The sequence below is a fragment of the Bidens hawaiensis genome, unplaced genomic scaffold, assembly GCF_021521415.1.
Source record: "Bidens hawaiensis isolate Kalapana, Puna unplaced genomic scaffold, B.hawaiensis_p1.1 tig00003179_1, whole genome shotgun sequence".
NCBI classification, from domain to species: Eukaryota; Viridiplantae; Streptophyta; class Magnoliopsida; order Asterales; family Asteraceae; genus Bidens; species Bidens hawaiensis.
The window spans coordinates 1-21,378 of record NW_027491172.1 but is presented as its reverse complement, the minus strand read 5'-3'; the positions used below and the strand labels follow the sequence as shown (position 1 = coordinate 21,378).

The 21,378-nt window shown below is 32.4% G+C and overlaps 1 protein-coding gene across 1 annotated transcript; it reads right to left on the bottom strand.

Moving 5' to 3' along the window:
- Positions 1-1,454: 1,454 nt before the first annotated feature.
- LOC143622508 (uncharacterized) lies at positions 1,455-1,928 on the bottom strand. Its single transcript, XM_077093631.1, has one exon. The coding sequence runs from the start codon at positions 1,926-1,928 to the stop codon at positions 1,455-1,457; it is 474 nt and encodes a 157-aa protein (XP_076949746.1).
- Between the last annotated feature and the right edge of the window lie 19,450 nt (positions 1,929-21,378).

Below are 21,378 nucleotides of genomic sequence, written 5' to 3'. Positions count from 1 at the left end.
CAATTAAAATAAATATTTTTATTGCTATTATTTTTACCATTATTATTACAATTTATTAAAAATAGTTTTTGGTAATCAACAAACGTGCGTGCAACAACAATAAAGTAGCAAAACAAATGAGCATAAACTCTTGGGTTTATGTAAGTTTCTAATTGCGTAAGAGTATTCTTTTATCATCAAGGATATTTGGGACAATCAGACAAAAATTTGATTTCAGGCTATAATCTCTAACAGAGGCAGTTTAGGAACAATTTTTTTTGTTGTAAAAGATTGTTAACCGATTCATAATTTGATATGGGTTGATGTGGTTTTTAAAAGGCTTTTTGATTTGAAATGAGTTTGCGGGCCAAAGTGTGTTTCCACTTTGGGGCTATGACTTTGATGACGATTCATAATTTGCTACGGGTAGAGGTGGTTTTTTAAAAAGGCACTTTGATTTAAAAATGCACTAAAGATTTCTTTTATCCACAGTTGATATGAGATTTGTTTAGGGTGTGCAATTAGTAGTCAGTGTTAATCTTCTCTGTAAATTCTGTATCATTACAATGTTAGTCCACGATAATATCTCTTTGTATGTATAACTATCTAAGATATGAAGTTTTGCGATAATGCTCAGTGCTATAGGTTACAAGAAAAAAATTGTAATAAGTTGACAATTTACAATAATTAAAATTGATTTATGATATTAACTTTAAAGGCAATTTAAAGATACATATTTTTATTTAACATTTCATACGTTTTGAGTGTTTTTTAATTACTTACCTATATAATTTAAGTTGTTTCAGCCCGTGTAGCACACAGATTGCTAACATAGTTTTAAGTAATAAATTGGTATCACACGAAAATAAAATAAAAATAATGTCACTATACTAAATTTTGATTAATTTGAAACTGAATTCATTATTTCAATGTTTTTCCATCAATAAATCTATTCTAAACAAGTCTAATAATTTCGATAAAACAAGCTAGGTTGGGTTGAATAACTTTCATGTGTTTAATTTCCAGTATTGTTTAAATACTATATTAATGTGATAATATTTTATTTAGTGTATTTTTTCATGTAATATTTAAGAATATGTTAAAATTTTCTGATATTAATCATGATAAAAAATTCATGGATTAATTAAATCATTAAAAAAACAATAACATACACACATTGTTAGCATTGTTGATTAATATTTTATCCATTGACCCAAATTATGACTATATTTTGTTAATGAGCTAATCAATCACACATATATATACCATTGAAAGTGAAACAACATATTCAAACTCAAAGCTAACCTTTTGAATTGTACTCGGATAAAACGGTTCATAAATTTGGAATTTAAAGAGACTTTTTATTAACTCATAACTCAAAAAAAAAAAAATAATAATAATAATAAAATAAAAATTAAAAAAAACAAAAAAAAAACTCTTTAATATAATAATAATATCTCATCATATCGGCCTTGCTATATCTGCACTGCCCTTATCGCATGAAGTTGTTTTTGTTCCACCGTCAAACACGGTCCCGTCGCCGCAACTCTGACGGCGGCGTTAAACTTAAAACATTCCTCTACACCACCGTCACTTTCCACCGTCACCTTATTACTATCATCTTCCATATTAATAACATGAGACTCAGAAGGAATGATTTCAAGAGTGAGTCTGCCATTAGATCTGTGAACAGTGAAATGGCACTTGGGACTATCAATCTTCTCTTCGGCTATTATAAGCCTACCATCATCGGTGTGGTACCGTTTAAACACGGTGGACGTTTGCACCGGCAACGGCGGTGGGAACTCTTTAACGGGTGTTGATGGTTTGCGTTTATGAATATTGAGTCCCCATGGTTTACGAGTCAAGGGTGTAACTGCACCACCATCAGTAACAAGATCGATACAGCTCTCCATGCCGATGTAATCACCGAGATCAGTAGCGTGCATGGTAGAGTATAATAGAGAGAGAAAATGGAGGTTTTGATATGTGAGGATGAAGAAGATGAAGAATTAAACTAGGGATATAAATAGGATCAAAATTAAGTGGAGAATGATATTAAGGGATATGAAGTGACAGCTAATATATGTTATGTTTTTATATTTATTTTACTCTTTTTATTTAAATTAAATACTATAAAAAGAATTTTCATATTTAAGGTAATACATATATATAGTTTATTTATATAATTATTATCCTACAAATTAATAAAACAGCCAATTGCATTCAATATAAAGATCATTCCTAAAACTGCATTATCAAAGAAAATCTCTATCAAAAGTTTATAATACAATATTTCTTTTCTTTTCATCATATGCAAAGTTTTATTGTAATTAAAATTTCATGTGAACTACCATATTTTAACATGGGTTGGTGTTATATTAGTATAGACAAATGTGCTATTTGTTTTATCTAAGATAAAATTTTTTAGTATGCGGACCACATCTATTATAAAAGAGGGGACCAAGCTTCTACAGCATGCAATAAGAAGATTGTTTGTTTTTTAACGTTTGCAGACTACGAAAATAAACTAAAATTTAAACAGTTTTTAAAGTGCTCAATTTAAACCTAAACATAAACAATTTTTCAAGTGCTAAATTCAAACCTAAACCAAAACAATTTTCCAATGCACAAATTAAGTGCTCAATTCAAACCTAAACATATTCAAATCAGGTGTCAAATTCAAACCTAAACATTAATCACAAAACATAGCATAATCGGTTACATTACAAGTGTGTTGGGATTTGTCGACGGTTGTGGCTTGGAGATGGTGGTCAAATGCTCAATTCAAGCCTAAACATATTCAAACCAAATGTCAAATTCAAACCTAAACACTAATCACAAAACATAACATAATCGGTTACATTACCAAAGGGTGGAGATTTTTCAGCGGCTACGCCTTGGAGGAGGTAGTGTGACGGTGGCTAGTAACTACGGCGGTGGGGGTAGAGGTGAGATGGTGACAGTTGGGTGGGAGGAGGAGGTGCGTTAGCAGACGACTATGGGGGTTGAGGTGAGGGGGAGACGAAGGTAGGGTGGAGGAGCTAGGGGGAATCGCTGCAGTGGGGGTGGAGGAGAGGAGGATGACAACAGGAATGAGGAAGGATGAGAGGGCCAATGTTTTTTTTTTTTTTTACAATGATTAGGTTTTCAAACTTTGAAGAAGTTAGAACACTACAATCCAGGTCTTCTTGGATAAGAGGGCACACATGTCTTTTTTAATTAAAGGTCTTCCAGAAAACAAACATTGCACATTTAAACATTCGCCCGTGGTCTGCGACGAAGATAAAAGAAGTCAAGAAGATTTTCGCTGGAAACACAAACACCACCAAAGTCTCTTAATCACTCAAAGATTCCAAATTCAAGACATTTTATCTTAAAAGCGTCAACATATCGCTTCAATAATTTAACATATAGTACGATATTGTAACACAGCAAAACTTGAACGTATTACATGTTTTTCTGAAAAGAAAAAAGTGTCCATTGAAGAAAACTGAAGTAAGAACTTTGCTTGGTGTGTGTAGTATCATATTTTGACAGTATATTGAAAAACGTATTTGGTAATACGTTTTCTTTTCAATAGAGAGATGTGTGAGGGAGAAGAGCATATTAGAAGAATAAATATTTTGGAAGTTAGTTCTCAGATGATAACAGTTTGTTTTCAGATGTTAATCTTGAAATATTGAAAGGTTGAAACATAACTATGAAACACAATTGTGAAACTGAAAGTTGATTAACCATGTTGGTTTTCAGATAATAACCTTGAAATATTGAAAGTTAAGTGACACAAACTGAACTAAAATCTTTTCATCTCGGAGTGGCACACAAAATCTAGGGAGAAAAATTTAAAGAGAGCTTACTACACAAGTTTAAAGAGAACTTCCTTATTATAGAGAAAAAAAACTAAACGTTTTGGCTTATCCCACTAGTTATTTTTATGAATTAAGGGAGGAGTAGGCCCTTATAAAAAGAAACTCACTTCGAAGTTTAAGGAGAAAACTTCAATAGTGTGGAAAAAAATTAAAAATTTCGCTTATCTCACATTATATTGGTTCATGTATAAGCGTATTCTCATTCTATTCTTCAAAATTATGTGAGGGAAATTTGGAAATTATAGGATACGGTTTTAGTGGTTGTGAGTGTAAATTATAGGGTGTAGAGAGAAAATGTAGTGATTTTTTTTTTGTAAATTTAGAGAAACAAAAATTGTCCCTATATATTTTTTATATTTGTTGAATTGTTTGTGAGTAGAGGAGGGAGAAAACAGTAATGAAAAAAGTATACAAAATATTATTTAAATGAACTAAAGAGAGAAATATAGCGTTTTTTTAATTTATTTATAGAGATGAGCAGGGATGAGCAACATCGGTACCGGTACCGAAATCGGTACCGATTTGGTACCGTCGGTACCGAATCGGTACCAAAGTTTTAAGTTTCGGGATCGGTACCGGTACGGTACGGTACCGGTATTTCCCGATTTTTTACCTTCGGTACCGGTATACTGGTACCGGTACCAAGAATTAACGAAATTCGGGATTGGGATTTTCGGTACCGGTACAGTACCGTGCTCATCCCTAGAGATGAGGATGATGAATAGGTAGAGAATGCTCTAAGATAAGGAAATAATAAGCCCCCATAAAAATGAGCTCAATACACAAGCTAGGACGACAACTTCACTTATTGTGGAAAAATACTTAAAACAAATCTTTGTAATTTGTTCTCATATTAAGCAAGGGGAAGTAACTCCTAAAAGAAAGAACTCACTACGCAAGTTTATAGGGGAAACTTGACTTATTGTAAAGAAAACTCAAACAATACTTTTGGATGCATCCTACATTGATTCATGTGTGAATCACAAGAAGTGAACCCTTGTATAAAGAAGACTAGGCGCATTTAAGAAGTAAAATGTCAATAGTTTGCGGACTACATCAGCAGACTTCTGTAGAAGAAGAGGTGGACCAAAGGTCCACAGTCTGTAATAACTAATAAGAAGATTGTTTGTTTTTAACTTTTGATGTCTGCTAAAATAAGCTGAAATTTAATTTAACCGATTTTTAAACTTAATAGTGCTTTTCAACATTGAAATCAAACCCATGTCTTTTCAATAAGATTTCTCAAATGCTATATACATTGATTTCAAGGCGGCGGCGGTGTTGGAGAGCAACAGTGACGAGAAGTAGCGAAGCAGGGTAAATATTTTTATGCTTCGAGTGTTGGATCCAAATCGATGGAGTAGGGCTGCGGAGAGGCAACGACTATGACACCCGACAAAATTATTGGTAAATCCTAGTGTTGTAATCATCGACATAAATGCTAATTGCGAATTAATTACAGTTAATTTCGGTCATTTACGGTACACAAGAACATTCGTTTTATATACAATTTCATTTCGTGCAATCTATGCATAACAAATACAGTAGAGCACTCGACATGCATACTGGACACGACCCAATAAATATTAGAAACCTGGAATATAGTCAGTAAGCTAGGAAATTCATAATATAATATATTTTGTGAGAATATATGTGGTATGGTGTAAAAAACCATGTGTTAGTTCGTTTTATTATGTTTAGAATTTGTTTGCACCGAGTGTCTACACTGAATTTTAAGCCAATATAAGTTGTCCAACACCTGATACAAATGTTATTATGTTAAATATATATAATATTACCTATTAATATCATTCCATATATATTTTGTTAGAAAATACCAAAAACCGAAATGATTTATAAAAACATCACGCGATAACACCCGGTATAATACTCATTTTATAAAATTAGTGGACCCCACTATACTCATCCAAAACCATTGGCCACCATCCCATTGTTTTAAAAAAACCATGTCTTCTACATGGAGTCCATGCAAATGCCTTCTCCCACTTGTCATCTATGCAAGTGTTGTAATCATTGAATCTCTTATTTCCTTTTCTATTTAAACAACTCCATTGCTGCCATAATTCAACACCCTCACTAACTCGTCCATATCTCTCTAATAACTCAACCAAATAGCCCTATTCCACTTCTTAAATATACCTTTATAACTTCCTTAAATATTCATACCGGTTTCACTTCATTCCATGAAGTATTCAACCCCCAACTGATGCATTCTTCACGATCGCGCCATAATCAGAGCTGCACTGTTACCTAGCAGTATCTTTTTGTTTTGAAGTATCAAAAGAAGTCCAAATGCTTTGATTGTTTTTCCTAATTTTAAGGACTTTGATTGTGTTATCTGGGTCTAGAGAAAAAACATGCAGGAGCCTCTGAAACAACCTGAATTCTGCCTTCAAACGAAGAGGAATTTTCAGTAAACCTCTTCATCATGCAAGCATGCAAAGATGGAGTGATTTGAAGGCGTTCTTGGTGGATTCAAGCCACAAGAAGATCAAGCAAGAAAAACCACCTTTATTCATCATCTATTATGTTTCCATCTTCAAAAGTATAAAACTCACCTACTTCAACTTTGATTTCGTATCATTTTATTGATTATTCAAGCTTTGCTCATTCTAAGACAATGGTTTAAAAAATAAATACTAAAATCAGATAATAAACATAAAAGTGTTTGATTTTGATGAATGCAGGTGTTTGATTTGATTCGTTTATGAATATATGTATGCATGTATCAGACTAATCATTTTAAGACTCGTTTATGAATAGATTCTTGCATACATGAATAGATCTGAGTTATTTGAAGTTATGAACATAAAAATATGTTACCATTACTAGATATATGTTGAAATATGTCTTGGATGTTGATTTTTTATGACTATTGATGTGTGATCTGTGCGTGCGGTTAAAATATAATGGATGTGATTTAGCTTTTGCACAAGATCGTGTTTTAAATTTTGTAAAAGTGATTTATACTAAAATTAAACACACACAAATAGGCAAGTGTACCTATCGTATATGTAAAATAGTATTGGTAAAAATCAAGTATCAATCCGTGGACACAAATGTCTCTAATAGTGAATCTTCGTTATCAATCAGAAAGTTTAATTATTTTGGGGTTGATTTTCAAACTTTTTATAAAATGGAAATACTTATATATATAATATATAGGTGACAAGAAGATAATTTCTAAATGAGTAATTTACATATAGGAAGGTTACCATCTAAGATCAAGAATCCACTACATTCGTCCTTGATAATTATTAAGTAAACATGTGATAAAATTGCCCTAATAATATATGATAGAATAACCCCTCATTTCTAAGTGAACATATTCTATAACATAAAATAAAGTAGCATGCGTATTTTCAAGTCCATCCTTGTTTAATCTCATACTACCACGAGAATGTCAATTTAAATAGGCAAGTAGTTTGGTAAAGTAGAACGATTATGACTGACTTCGATTTCTCAAATACCAGTCCTAACAAATTCAGGTGATTGTAGTTAACTCACACAACCTCCCCTTGGTTGATTTAATTAGATTATAATTACACATTCCATTAACATATTATTTCTTTAACTAGCATGATAACCTAAGCAATCGTGTTAACGATGTTATTTCAGAGTTATCAAAACTAAAGAAATAGATCATAACTTACGTCTCATTATTTCTAAGTACAATATAAGGATCCATGTTTTATCTTGAATAAGTTATCAAGGTATTTTTTTTACCATTTCTAGTCTCCAAGAACATGGGTGAATCATGAATGATAATTAAACATGAACTTTGATGTATTGAGTTAAAGTGATAAAATATTTCTTCATCAAACGATAATTGCAAAATAACCATGTACTTTACCATACTAAATCACATGTGCAATGTAACAACTCGGTTGTTTTTCATATATTAAACCCGACCTGCTTTTATGGTCGGAGAATTTTATCAATTTAAATATCACGATTATCAAGTAATTATTATATTTTTAATTGTTTATTATATTTAATATACAAAATCAACTTTGAGATATATATATTTTTTCCCTTAAACCTTAGTTTTAAACCTTTTGTTTTCACCTTAGAACTGCAGGGACTTAAATGCAAATCTGACCAAACATATTGTAATATTATATTATAACCTTTTACCCAAACCGATAAACCTGTATCCAAACCCAAACCTACAACCCGTTTATGTTTCTTGTAGCCTAATTTTCGTTTATATTCGGTATTGATTTAAGGTTTTTATTCTTTACATCTAAACGACCTATACCGACAAACTCATTAGGAAATAAGATCATAATTTGATTCGTATTAAGCTTATAACGAACCCGTTTATATCAAGAGATACTTTACACATTTACAGATGATCATAATGCAATTAAAACCACCTACAGCCTCCCCGTGATCCGTCGAAGCAAAACCCTATGTTTAATTTCATTGTAAAACTCGCAGTCCATCCAATATGTTCGTCGTTTGGCCGTCACCCTCAACCTTCCGTTCACCTTCGATCTGCAACTCAAACAGGTAATTGTTATATGATTACAGATCGCGTTTAATCAAGTTTCGTTAACCCTAACTTTAATCAAACGTATATAACACTGATTGATCGATTTAGGTTTTAAGGTTTTATCAATTGATTTGGGTTCGAGAGGTTACAGATAAAATGTTTTGTTTTCGTGTTTCAAACATAATAGCCGCTTTGCTTGGTGGCTGTGTGCGTGCGTTGTGGTTCACTGCATCTCGGCCAGGTCTCTGGTTCGAGACCTTGGGTGCACATACTTTTGCTCTTCTTTTCTTTTTATTGTTTTTATTTAGTTAAAGATTTTGTAGAGTATTATAATCAATATTTAATATAAAATAAGCATTCTTTTTATCTAAGTCGACATTTTAGAGTTTATCTCTTGTCAAGCCTCGGTAAAGCTTTCGTTACATGTGTGTATATGTATATGCATTATAAGTATTTTAGTTATAATAAGTCATCGTTGCTTTATAAAAACCCGAACACCATTATTGGAGTTTTCCTCGACTTTGAACGTCTTTATATTGTTTAATGCATAAAAATATATATTCTATATATGCATCATTATTTAAATTGTAACAAACGTATTTTAAACGTGTTAACTATATATTTATCATTAAATTTGTGAAAAACTCAAGATAAATAGTTATTATTTATTTTATATGTATTGTTACATATTATAATTATTTATTTAAATATTTATATATTTGTATAATTATAAGTGTATTTTATATCAAATTTAGTTATTTAAATTATTAGTCTATAAATTTTATTATATATTCTTTTTCATATAAAGTAATCAAGGGTAATTCTATAAATATTAAAAATAATGTGAAACAATAATATTACTCTTTACAATAATAATTATTATAGAAACCTATCGATCAATTAACAAATATACAAATCCCAAACCTAACTTAATCGTATCGAAATCTTAATTCATCAAATTGTGTTATTCATTTTATAATTAATTCATGTTCTTTAACTAGGAATCCTTATCAGTGTACCCCGAAGGGTTCATCATTCTCACATCATCATTTTTATTTCGTTCGTCCGATCAGGTGAGTATTTCACTCCCCTCTTTTACTTATTTTAACCGTTTTGGGGACATATGCGTTCGTATATATTTTTATATTATATAGTACTCAACCACAACTGTTTATCCTTGTGTGTTTATCAGTTTGCCTAACTTGCTATTTGCTCACTTGCTTTGTTTGAATGCTACTTGCTTATTTCGGCAACCGGTGTCCATTTCTATGGCACGGTTTAGTCCTTTCTTGGTAACCAATGTCCATTTACATGGATTGGTTGAGCCCTTTCTTTATGGTTTCTTTATTTATGGTTTGCTTTCTTTATAATTGCTTGACTGTTATGTGCTATGGCTTATCTGTATATCTCACAGGAACAGTTTGCACTTTTATTTATTATTATATAGTGTCTCAAATCTGGTGTTATACTCACTCAACCTTGTGTTGACAAACTATATTATTTTCAACGGATATGCAGGTTATCATGTGACGTGATTTCAAGATTGTTTGAAGCAACTTAGGATGAATGTTAGAGAAAAGACACAAGAACTTAATTTTGGATGTTTATTGTAATTGTTTATTTATGTCTTTGATGTACATGAATATTTGTTTGAAATTATTAAATAGATATTAAAACTTATAATGTTGCTTGATAGTAACCTTTGAAAAGCTGTGAGTAATCAGTCCGCCTCGGCATTTCCGCCGTAGGTTGGGGTGTGACAGATTGGTATCAGAGCTGAAAGTTTAAGGTAGGTCGTTAACGGTGCCTTAGTAACATGCTTAGGAACCCCATACGTGCTTATTTGTTTACCTGATGTGTTCTATTTGATTGTTTACAGCTTACTTAATTACTTGCTAGATTAAATACTTATTTAACTGCTTAGCTAATTGTTTATATTATTGTCATGCACACACACACAACTCTGAAGCAATGCTTCATTCTTAAAATATTTTATTACTTCGAGACTATGTCTCATTCTCCAAATATTTTTATAACTTCGAGGCTATGCATCAATCATAAAATATTTATATTAAATTTTATTAGATTGTCTTTTATTGTCGGAAATTTCCTTGCGAATTTTATAGCTTTGTTTTTGCTCATTTTCACTTAAAACTATGGAGTGTGACAAGATTCTCCGCCACAGTGGAAATTGTCATGCGACCGACACTTTAAGCGTTTAACGTAACCGACCAAACGGTTACACCCTTTATTGTGTTTTACTGTTTTTAAAATGTCTAGTCGGGTGTAAAACCCATGGGATGCCATGGACACGCCAACTGTACATTTGCACAATTTGTTATATTTGCGATATTTTGTTGAAACATTATCATCTATGGTGATACACGAGATGTTTCAACTACTTGTGCTTGAGCTGTTTATTCGTTAGTTAGTTTGGTCGGTTAAATCGCCATGTAACTCTCACGGGCCGACAAACTCAATTGGTTCGTTGATTCGTTAATTAAGTTGAGCCATTCAAATTGCCATGTAATGCTCATGGGAGGCCAACTAACATATTTGTTTTGGTTTTGGTATGCTAATAAGTTGGGGAACCAAAATGCCATGGAAAGCTCATGGGAAACCTAACACATCGAATAACATTTGTTATTTATTTATTTATTTGTTTATTTGATTTTATACGAAATGATTTATAATTTGATTTAATTATTCTATTATTAAATTATTCAATTACTTACCTACTAAATCATTTTTGAATCAATATCTATTGATTCGATCTATTCATACACTCAAAATAATTTTACTCTTTTGTATAGAGATTTTATTCAAGCACACCAAATGAGTGCAACATGCTCTTCTATTTATAGGTTGTCTAGGCACTCAGGCACGACCCCATGCTCCATGAGGCATGTTCCCGTGTCCACGTGTCCAGTTGCATTAAATGCTCTGTCAGATCGTACATGCTGACTCAGCACGGGGGCGTGCTTCATGAGGCACGACCCCGTGTTTTTGGTCATTTTTATATTTCTTTTATTTTTCTGAAATGTGACCATGGCCCCATACTTCCTGAGGCACAGCCTCGTGTCCAGTATTTTGACTTTTCTTGCAGATTTTTGTCTTTGCTTGCATAGGAAAGCATAGGGGCGTGTTAGAGTGTTTTCTTGGGTTTTCTTTCATTTTTCTTCGGCTTTTCGTTTGTTTCTTCGTTTAAGGCTTGGGTTTACCTGAAAATAAATTTTAATATGATAAGTAACGGTTTGAGCTATATTATTTGATTGAAGTTGCAGTGACGAGTCAATGCAAATTCGATCAGTATTAATTACGTTCGTTACGGTACCGGCCAAAAATACATTTAAAATATAAATTAGTCAAATTGACATATTTAAAATAAAAAAGGAAACAAAAGTAACTAACACTCGTATAACATATTATGAAAAATTTAACATATCTAAAAAATGTTTATTTGGTTAATTAAACACTAACGAGTAAAAATTGAGCGTTACAATGGCGAGTCGAAATGAAATCGGTTGGTATATGTTACGTGCATTATGGTATAAACACATTGGTAAAACCGACACATTAAAACCCAAAAAATAAATTCGTAAAGTTAACATATAAAAACATTAACATATAAAAACAATAAAATATATAAAATGATGTTTAATCGTTCAGTAAACCCGAGTGTGGCAGTGGTGAGTTGGTATAATTTGAGCGTATCAGTTGTGGCGTTTAGTCGATGCGAATTCGGTCGGTTTCCGTTACATTTGTTACGGTACCTAAACTAAAACAAAAGATTCGGTAAGACATGGGCATTAGTAAAACTTGGGCGTTGTCGGTCGAGCGTTGTGATGGTGAGTCAACACGAATTCGATCGTTGTAGTTTAGGTTCGTTATAGTATCTGAACAAAGACAACATGGTTATTAAAACCACATGTTGGTAAAAATCGAGCGTTGTCGGTCCCACGCATTGGAGTGTTGAGTCGGTAAAATTCGAACGTTTTTAAAACCCAGGCATTACGACGATGAATCGATACGAGTTCAGTTAGTTTCCGTTACGTTTATTACGATACCGGAATAAAACAAAAAGTATACACAGATTAGCTTGGCCTAATGGCATTCCGCCAATTGGTCAAATCAGTACCATTACAAGGACTTATACATGCTTCACTAGCTCACTTAATTTTAAAATTCTTCTAACAATTATAATTTTTTTGATAGAACTAGAAAGCTTAATTAATGTTATTATTTTTACCAACGAGCGCACATACCTTGTGTCACATTCCAATTTAAGGTGGAAATGTCGGGACACGAACTGATTGCTCACAAATTACAAGGTACTATCATACAATTTAAATATGTCAATATTTAATTTATTTATTTAAATTCAATCAAGTATACATCGTCTCAACTTGTTACAAATAACCCAAACACAAATAAGTTAAACTAGTTGTTTTTTTATACATAACCTAAAGCCAATATATGTGATCTTCAATCTTCAATTCAAACCAAATAACAATCTACATTATGCGTAATATATATATATATATATATATATATATATATATATATATATATATATAACACGAGGTTGAGTGAGAAAATCACTAGTTTTTGACAATAAATATAATATGAGGAAAAACAGCAAATCAACAACATGAGTTTCAACAATTAAATGAAAGCAATTAAATGGTGTCAGTTGATCGTGCCTCACGAACGGGCTATGGCTACTATGACGACATGCTAGAATCAAGACTTGATAGAATCAATGATAGACTTCTCCAAATGCTAGAATTAAACAAATAAGCAAGTAAACAATTAACAAATAAATATTTATTTGATCAACAACACAATAATCATGATTTGCTAGTATGGATAATATATAGTATGAAAAATAAGAATAGATATGCATAAAGTTCCCAAAAATATTTAAAACCAGTAAAACAGGGGAGTGATTACTCATCTTGATGATTAAGAGAGTAAACCGAGAGATAACATAAACGAGCAAGGTTATCGCGACGACTATTCTGATCCAATTAGACCTGATACTTATACAAATGAAAATGGAGTCAAAAATGAGAACATAGCCGCTGGAATCAATACAAACGGATGTATAGAACTCCGGTTATGATATTTTTAATAAATAAGCGAGCTAGTACTGACCAGAATCCGAACATCGATTCGGGAGTCAGGTTTTAGTGAGTACACTAAAAATTTTATTTTGAAGAAAAATGTCTTCTGGGCCAAAAGATAGTTCTGACTAGAAGATAGAGATATCAAATAGTCAATCTTGTTGACTATTTTGCCCTTAAATGGGTCGGAGTCCAAATGACACGGTAAATCCCCTCTATATCAGAAATTGATTGAGGGCTTTTCTAAAGGAGATAAAAACATACAATATTGAACAAGACTACTTACCCAAACGAGGATTGGAACTAAGAGAAATTCGTGGTCAACGAGGTGTTGAAAACCAAAGTCAACTAGTCTTGAATGAAATCGATTAAATCTTGAAGAAATTGATGATGAGGAATGGAAATTCGTGGGACATGGGGAGAATGGCTGAATTCAGTAGTTTTTTAGGGTTTAAAGATGTGTTTTGATTAAATATTGAGAGTTATAATGCATTTATGAAGTAATTCACTCGATTAGAAAACAAAATAAGCTATAAATGAGAAAATCATGTATAATAACTAACAAAATTCAGCTTGGACAACAAGAAAACGAATTGGTATGTTTTAAAACAATAATTGACGTATCTTGGAGCTTAAGTTTCGTTAATTTAGTCGAAAATAAGAAAGATTTGACAAAATTAGTCTATGTTCCATAAACACGATTTTTAGTCGTTTTAAGCGATTTTAAGGGTTTTTAAGCATTGTTTGACAAGTTTAAAAGTTATCAAACTATAAAATTAGTTAAACCAAGTTAAATACTAATAAATACAAGTTTTTATTAATACGAAAGATTTGAAATATATTCCCGAGTTTGGTAAACAAATATGAATTAAATTACGAAAAACTCGAGATGTTACACCTTGTACACCTATTACACTTCTAAAATAACTACATGTGTATTGCGTATGATTTAAACACATAACTAGTTGGTCGAAGAGTACACTACAGAAAAGTTCAAGTAACTCTAGTGTCACATTTGAAAATTTTAGTTACCATTGAGATGATTTTTAAGGCTTGTGGTCTAGCGGTGTTCCTTTCAAGCGGTTAGGTGCTCCAATCCTATATTCGACAAACATATAAATTCAGGTGTGTGTTTAAAGAGTGTTAGTTGTCAGCTCTAAAGAAAATTAATGTCGTGGCATAGTTTGGTTTCGTAATTAGGATAGCCATTGAAAAAAAAAATCCTGCTTTACATATTTTCGTATGTGAAAATATTTGACTTCTATTTTTAGTATTTAATCAGTAATTCATAATTACTGTTATTACTTTGCTACCGGTTCATTATATTTAATACGATACTAACATGTGATGGTTCATTGACAAAAACAAAGTTTTTAAACACGTATGTTTGAAAGAGGATGTATTGAGTTTAATTAAGTCATACATTCGGCAATTTAAAAATAAAATCGCCGTTCAGAAAAAGAATATTTAATACAATAAATTATATTTCATCTTTATGTTTTTTTCCCTTTAAAGTTTAAGACACATCCGTAATTTCAAATTATTGGCATATAACAAATGGAATATTGGATTTTAATAATCCCTATTGGATGGTATTGGCCGATAATAATCCCTATTCATTTTATCGCCACTGGCGGTCCCAAATTCAAAAAAGTTGCCCCCCAATGGTCCATGTTAAATATGACTTAACCGCGTTATAGTTTTTTTTTGAATTTTCAACTAATGTTTTAGGGCTTTTGATCGTTAGGAGGATACGAGTCGATTGATGTAAAACTTAGTTCGAAATGGTGCTTCAAAATGACGAAACAATGCTTCAATTCGGGTGTTTGAACTTACAATTAACCAACATCAAGTCGTTTGGATCATTGTTTGGAGCTAAGTTTTATATCATTCGACTCGTATCTTTCTTCCGATTAATAGCCCTAAAAAGTTAGCTTCAAATTTGGAAAAAAGTATAACATCGTTAGGTTCATTTTGATGTGGGACCATTGGGGGCAACTTTATGTTTTTTTCCCTTTAAAGTTTAAGACACACCCGTAATTTCAAATTATCGGCATATAACAAATTGGATTAAATAATTTTTGTATTTTGACCAATTGTGGATTACATCACTGGTCGCTCGCATATAAAAGTATGTAATTTTTAGTTCCAAAAAAGGATGCAAGTTTTGAGATTTTCTATAAAATAATTATCTTCTTTTGGGATTTCTTTATGCTAAAATGTTTATTATTTTCTTAAATTAATACACTTTTAAAACCTTGCCCTTTTGTATCGGTCCAATTTTCTATTTCCGAATACCTGACGTGTTTAAAACGTTGACAAAATGTTTGTGGCGACTAGAGTAGATTAGGCTTACATCATCACCGAGAGACACTATATCCGTATGACCACCGATTCAACGACAACCAATTTACGTGGGAAAACATAAATATATTTTGTCAAACTTACTGGTCTAAGCACCTGTCAAAGTCGTTTACGAGATAATTTTATTTTTCCCACAAATTTATTTTTATTAAAATTCAGGGTCGTCTCCAAGAATTTAAGTATCTCGGTCGAGCCGAAATAAAAAAGCCCATAAGCTTTAACGAATAATCAAATATATAAGCTAATTTTTAGTGATGGAAACTAGGTATTCCGTTTTCGAGAACTTAAACTAGCTAATTTTTAGTGATGAAATATATAAGCCCATTGGCCTACCTTGATTTCTTTTTTGGATTAGTAGGTTTAGGAAAAAAACTTTTGGATACTAGGTATATGGATGCGTTAGTGATGGAAACTAGGTATTATGTCATCGCAAATGGCGGAATATGACACTTTATCATGTTTTAATGTTTTCAAACTAGTAATGCTAGTAATATATATATATATATATATATATATATATATATAAATCAACATTTTCTCTTAATTTATAAAGACAAAATAATTATGCGCCAACCGGTTCCAAACATCATACAGTTTAGCGTGGATTCATATGTAAATACCGATCATAAATCTATTTTATAGTTCCTTTATAAATGAAGTACAGGGTTTTGTAATACTAATAGTAAAACTTAAAGGTTAAAAGTGTATATTTAACTTAATATTAATATAAGTGAGGGACCATTTTTGCCATATGCCAAAACTTAGATTTGAAACACATTCCTACTGCACATGCTTCCCTTCCGTCTCCGACTATGTCCTAATTTTCCTGCACATGCTAGTGTTAAACATTAATATTAAAGACCAGATGGACCAATTGACGGTATCGTTTGACTCGGGATCTTTTACTGATAAATATATATATACATAAAAAAGTTTGGGCCCCAGAAAATTATGTTTCTCGGCCGAAGATCCGGCTCGCACACCCCATGAGCCGGCCTTGTTAAAATTTATACCTAGATGTTCAAAATTTCGCCATTTCCTTATTCGGATTACCAACTTAGAATATATATTAGCGATTTATTAAGGAACCATGAGTTTTATAAAGTCACTTAAACTCATAAATAACACAGGTTTTTTTAAGTTCATTTTTTACATATATGTTTTAACTTTTGTATATAAATGTATGCAAAAGATGTTCCGATAAAAAACTCATTTACGCCCTGTTCTTGAGTTTTTTTTTTAAAGGAGAGAAATGAAAGGAAAACTAAGAATAGTTAAAAAATGGGTATTCTTGAATTTTTTTTAGGATGAAAAGAAAAGAGTAGGAGTTATGAGGGATTAAATTAATGTTTTTAAAGATAGAACAAAAGTTAGTGAATGTCAAGTGGCATTCACTGACGCCTTGTTCTTGAGTGTTTGAACTAAGGAAAGAAAAGGAAAGGAGGGGGGGGGGGGGGGATAAGAAAGAGAAGAGAAGAGAAGGGAAGGGAAGGGAATAAATTTTTTTTTAATTAGGTGTGTTCTTGAGTTGGAAAGAAATTAGAGGAAAGAAAAGGATAACTATGTTAAAAAATAGTTATCCTTAGTAATCATCCCATTTTTGAGAGGATAACTTTATTGGGAAAATACATTAATTTAATCTCTCCTAACTTCTCCTATTCATTTCCTTTCCATCCTAAAAAGAAACTCAAGAACACCCAATTTTTAACTTTGCTTAGTTTTCCTTTCCTTTCCATACTTTAAAAAAACTCAAGAACAGGGCGTGATTGACAACCGTCTCTCCCAACCATTGATTTGTTTGAGGTGACTTTGTAAACAAAAAGCTTCTTGTGTCTATAGTGACAAATGAAAAATTAGGTTCCTACCAGGTGAATTTTACTCATTCTTAAAAATTATTTAGAACTATAGTCTAGGAGCTTGTAGACTACCGATATCAAGATGTATATAATAAAGTGTGATTCACCAAGTGCTCGAGGAACGTTTGGTCCTATATAATGAACAAATATGAATTTAGAAGTACATTCTAAAAGAGTAAGAGTGTGATGTATCCCGTATCCGGACTAACCAAAGTTAATATTATTAGATGGTCACGTTTCGTAAGGATAACCTTTAAAAATTTCATGCATTAATTGCGATCAACACATGCATGTTTCCGTGTATGAAAACGTATGACGTCATTAGCAAAATTGACCATTTAATGAAATTGGTCAATTATCAACTTCATGCATGTTTTCTCTTTTAAAGCACATCCATGATTTCAAATTATAAGTATATAATTTGAAACACTAAGTTAGTTATCTGTGTAGCACACATGTTACAATAAGTAATTTTTTTTAAATAATAATATAATGTGCAATAAAAAAAAATTTATCACATATATAAAGATATATATACGGTAAAAAAATTATACATTACGCAATTTGGAAATAAAAAGTTGTTAGAAAATTCATAAATCATAAATTATTTCTTTGTTATTTTTAATATAAAAACTAGTTGTAAATGACTACTTTTTTAAACCAATTCATTGACCAAAACTCATTCTAATCTTAAACTGTTTTGACTATGAACAATGTTTGATACTTTAACCAGTTAAAAAAACTCACCCGTTTCGTATTGGTTACTTAGAAAAATCTAATATTAATAACTAATGCAATATATTTTATATTAAACAAATTAACATATTTATCATCATCATCATCGTACTCAGTATATCCCACCAATAGCCAAGCTATGGTAGGGTCTGAGGAGGGTAAGATGTAGACAGCCTTACCCCTACCCCATAGGGATAGAGAGGCTGCTTCCGATGAGACCCCCGGCTCGATAGTAGTTTTGCATCAAGCCTTGGACATAAGGCACATAACACTCAATCATATAACTGAACCTATGGCTCGATTTTGGTTTTCCATGTAATAAAAACTGAAAAAACAGAAACCGAACAGAATTTCTAGATTTTTACTTTTTTATATTTTATTTTAAGTAATTTATGAGAATTTAATAAATATGTAACTCAGATATTTTTGACCAAACGTATAATAGTCACTTAGTTAAAATTAAAAAAAAAAGTTAGTTACACCTAAATTAATTATTTTCAGTCTAACCTTTTTTCGGCCTAAAATTTTCAAGCCCAAATGGCAAAAACCGAAACCAAACCGATACCAAAACGAAAAACGAAAACCAAAACCAAACGGTTTTCAAAAACTGGTTTTAGCCCAAAACCGCACCACGCACGCCCATAGTTCCCTATCCATGATGGTATTAATTCTTTTAACATATTTATGATGGTATTAATTCTTTTAACATATTTATGATGGTATTAATTCTTATAAATTAGGATGAAATTATAAAAAATTGAAAATAAAATATTAAAAAGAGAAATGTAATTAATATGAGAGAGATGAGGGCAAATTTTGTAAATGATCAACATAGTGATAACATGTGACATTTTGAAAGCTTTATTTATTAAATTGAATACATTCGAACAATTAAACGAACAAAAAGTTGTGCCTCAATCTTCTTTTGGATAATAAACTCAATCCTACTAAAAACAAATTTTTGTTCGTAATGGTCGATAAATTACTAAAAACAAAGTCCCTCCCGGGGCTAAGAAACCAAATGTGTCAAATGTAAAGTGATAAACACGTGTTAATTCTCCAAACAAGCTTTACAACTTTGACCATTGTCGCATTCAACGTAGTCTGACCCGCAACAACCCTATTGTTTCTAAGCCCAACAAAAGAGAACACTTATGTGAGGTTCACACAAGCATGTTTCCCTCCTACCCACCAAAAAACAAAAACGTCGGCCGGTCGTAAATTAGAACTCCCTTTAAACGGAACAGATCTGTAAAAAAGATTACATACAAACATTTTATTAATTTGTATTTTGATCAATTGTGTACTACATCACCGGTCGTATATAACAAGTTTGCATATCTTTTGGATTTCCAGTAAAAAAAATATTTTTTTAAGAATTTCTTTATGCGAAAATGTGTATTATTTTCGATAAATATTAAATATCTAAAATTTTTTTGTATCGATTCCAATTTTCTATTTTCAAATATCTTACATCCTTTAAACCTTTGAAAATTGTTTCATCGACTATAATATTATTATACTTACTCATCACCGAGAGATGCTAAATTCGTATCAGACTTTAATGCAACAAGTCATATCTGGTGGAAATTGCAACCGTGAAAGTCTAATGCAATATGGAATAATCAGTATCTCTTGAAACTTTTAATGAAATTGGCAGTTCAAAAGTATCTAATTTAGTTTATCTTATTATATATATATATATATATATATTGAAGAGGTATGTACCCGCCTCAACACCAAGCAAGCCGGGTCAACCCGCAAGATAAAGACATTATGAAGGCACAAAGCCAAAACCCAGGCGCATGGCGCATACAAAACATGCTCAGGCATCATATGCTCGCGCATCACATATGCGCGCGGCGCATATCGCATGCTCTTGCACATCACATATGCTCGCGCGTCACAATTGCGCGTGGCGCACCAGCGCGCGGCGCATATCACACGCTCGTGCATATCACACCTGCGCATGAAATATCTGCGCGTGAGAATAAAAAGAAGACTTCGCGCATCCTCAGGATGGGCGCATATCACACGTGCACATAATCAACCTCGTCCTTATCCAAATCAGGGTTAGGGCAACCTTGATTGTGCACGTCAGACAATCTTCTAGAAGGCATCTTTTTAAGGAGTAAGAATATGCTGATGTTGACAGCTGCCAAATGAAAGGTCGACAACTCAGCATGACACATGTGCTACCACATGATTACAACCAACGAGAAAGCGCCAGGTGTCCCAGAGGACACATGGCGCAGTGCGGTTGGAGGAGGCCAACGAGGCTGAGCCCAACCAGTGGAAACCCTAGCACTATAAATACAGCATCAACTCCACTTTGATGACACATTCATTCACACTCAATCATTGACAGTTACAAGCAGTGATATCACATTCAATCATATTGAATCATATTCACTCACAGTCAGTTACAGAAAGACACACAGTCACATCATCAAGGGTATTCAGCGATTCAGCAATACTCTTGAGATTCACTTACATACAACATTATTATCTTCTCCAAAAGATACTGATTCTCACGCCGGAGGGTTACCCCAAAGAGGACCCCTCTGTCCCTTTCTGAGGGGTAAGTAACGGCGCTGTTCATTTTGTAGGTGGAAGAACTCGGATCCAGAAGAACCATCGGTGAAATAGTTTAATCACACCCGAGGAAAGTAGATCTGCTACCAGTGAGTAGATCCACGTTTCTTCATTGGCGCCATCCACTGTTACAAACGGCAATCAGATCTCATCCAGATCTAAAAAATTCAATCACCATGGTTTCTGGAGTTCGTGGGCAGACGTCAAGAAAGAGAAGCGCGCAAATTCACGGAGATTGGCGCAGAGCAGCAAGTCATCTTCCCAAGAATCAGGGGAGGCCCTTCAATAAGCAGTCCTCTCGTTATTACCACACACATTGCTCATTACGAAGT

What these genes read in the sequence shown, in the direction of transcription:
- LOC143622508 (XM_077093631.1), bottom strand. Translation starts at nt 1,928, where the DNA reads ATGCACGCTACTGATCTCGGTGATTACATCGGCATGGAGAGCTGTATC.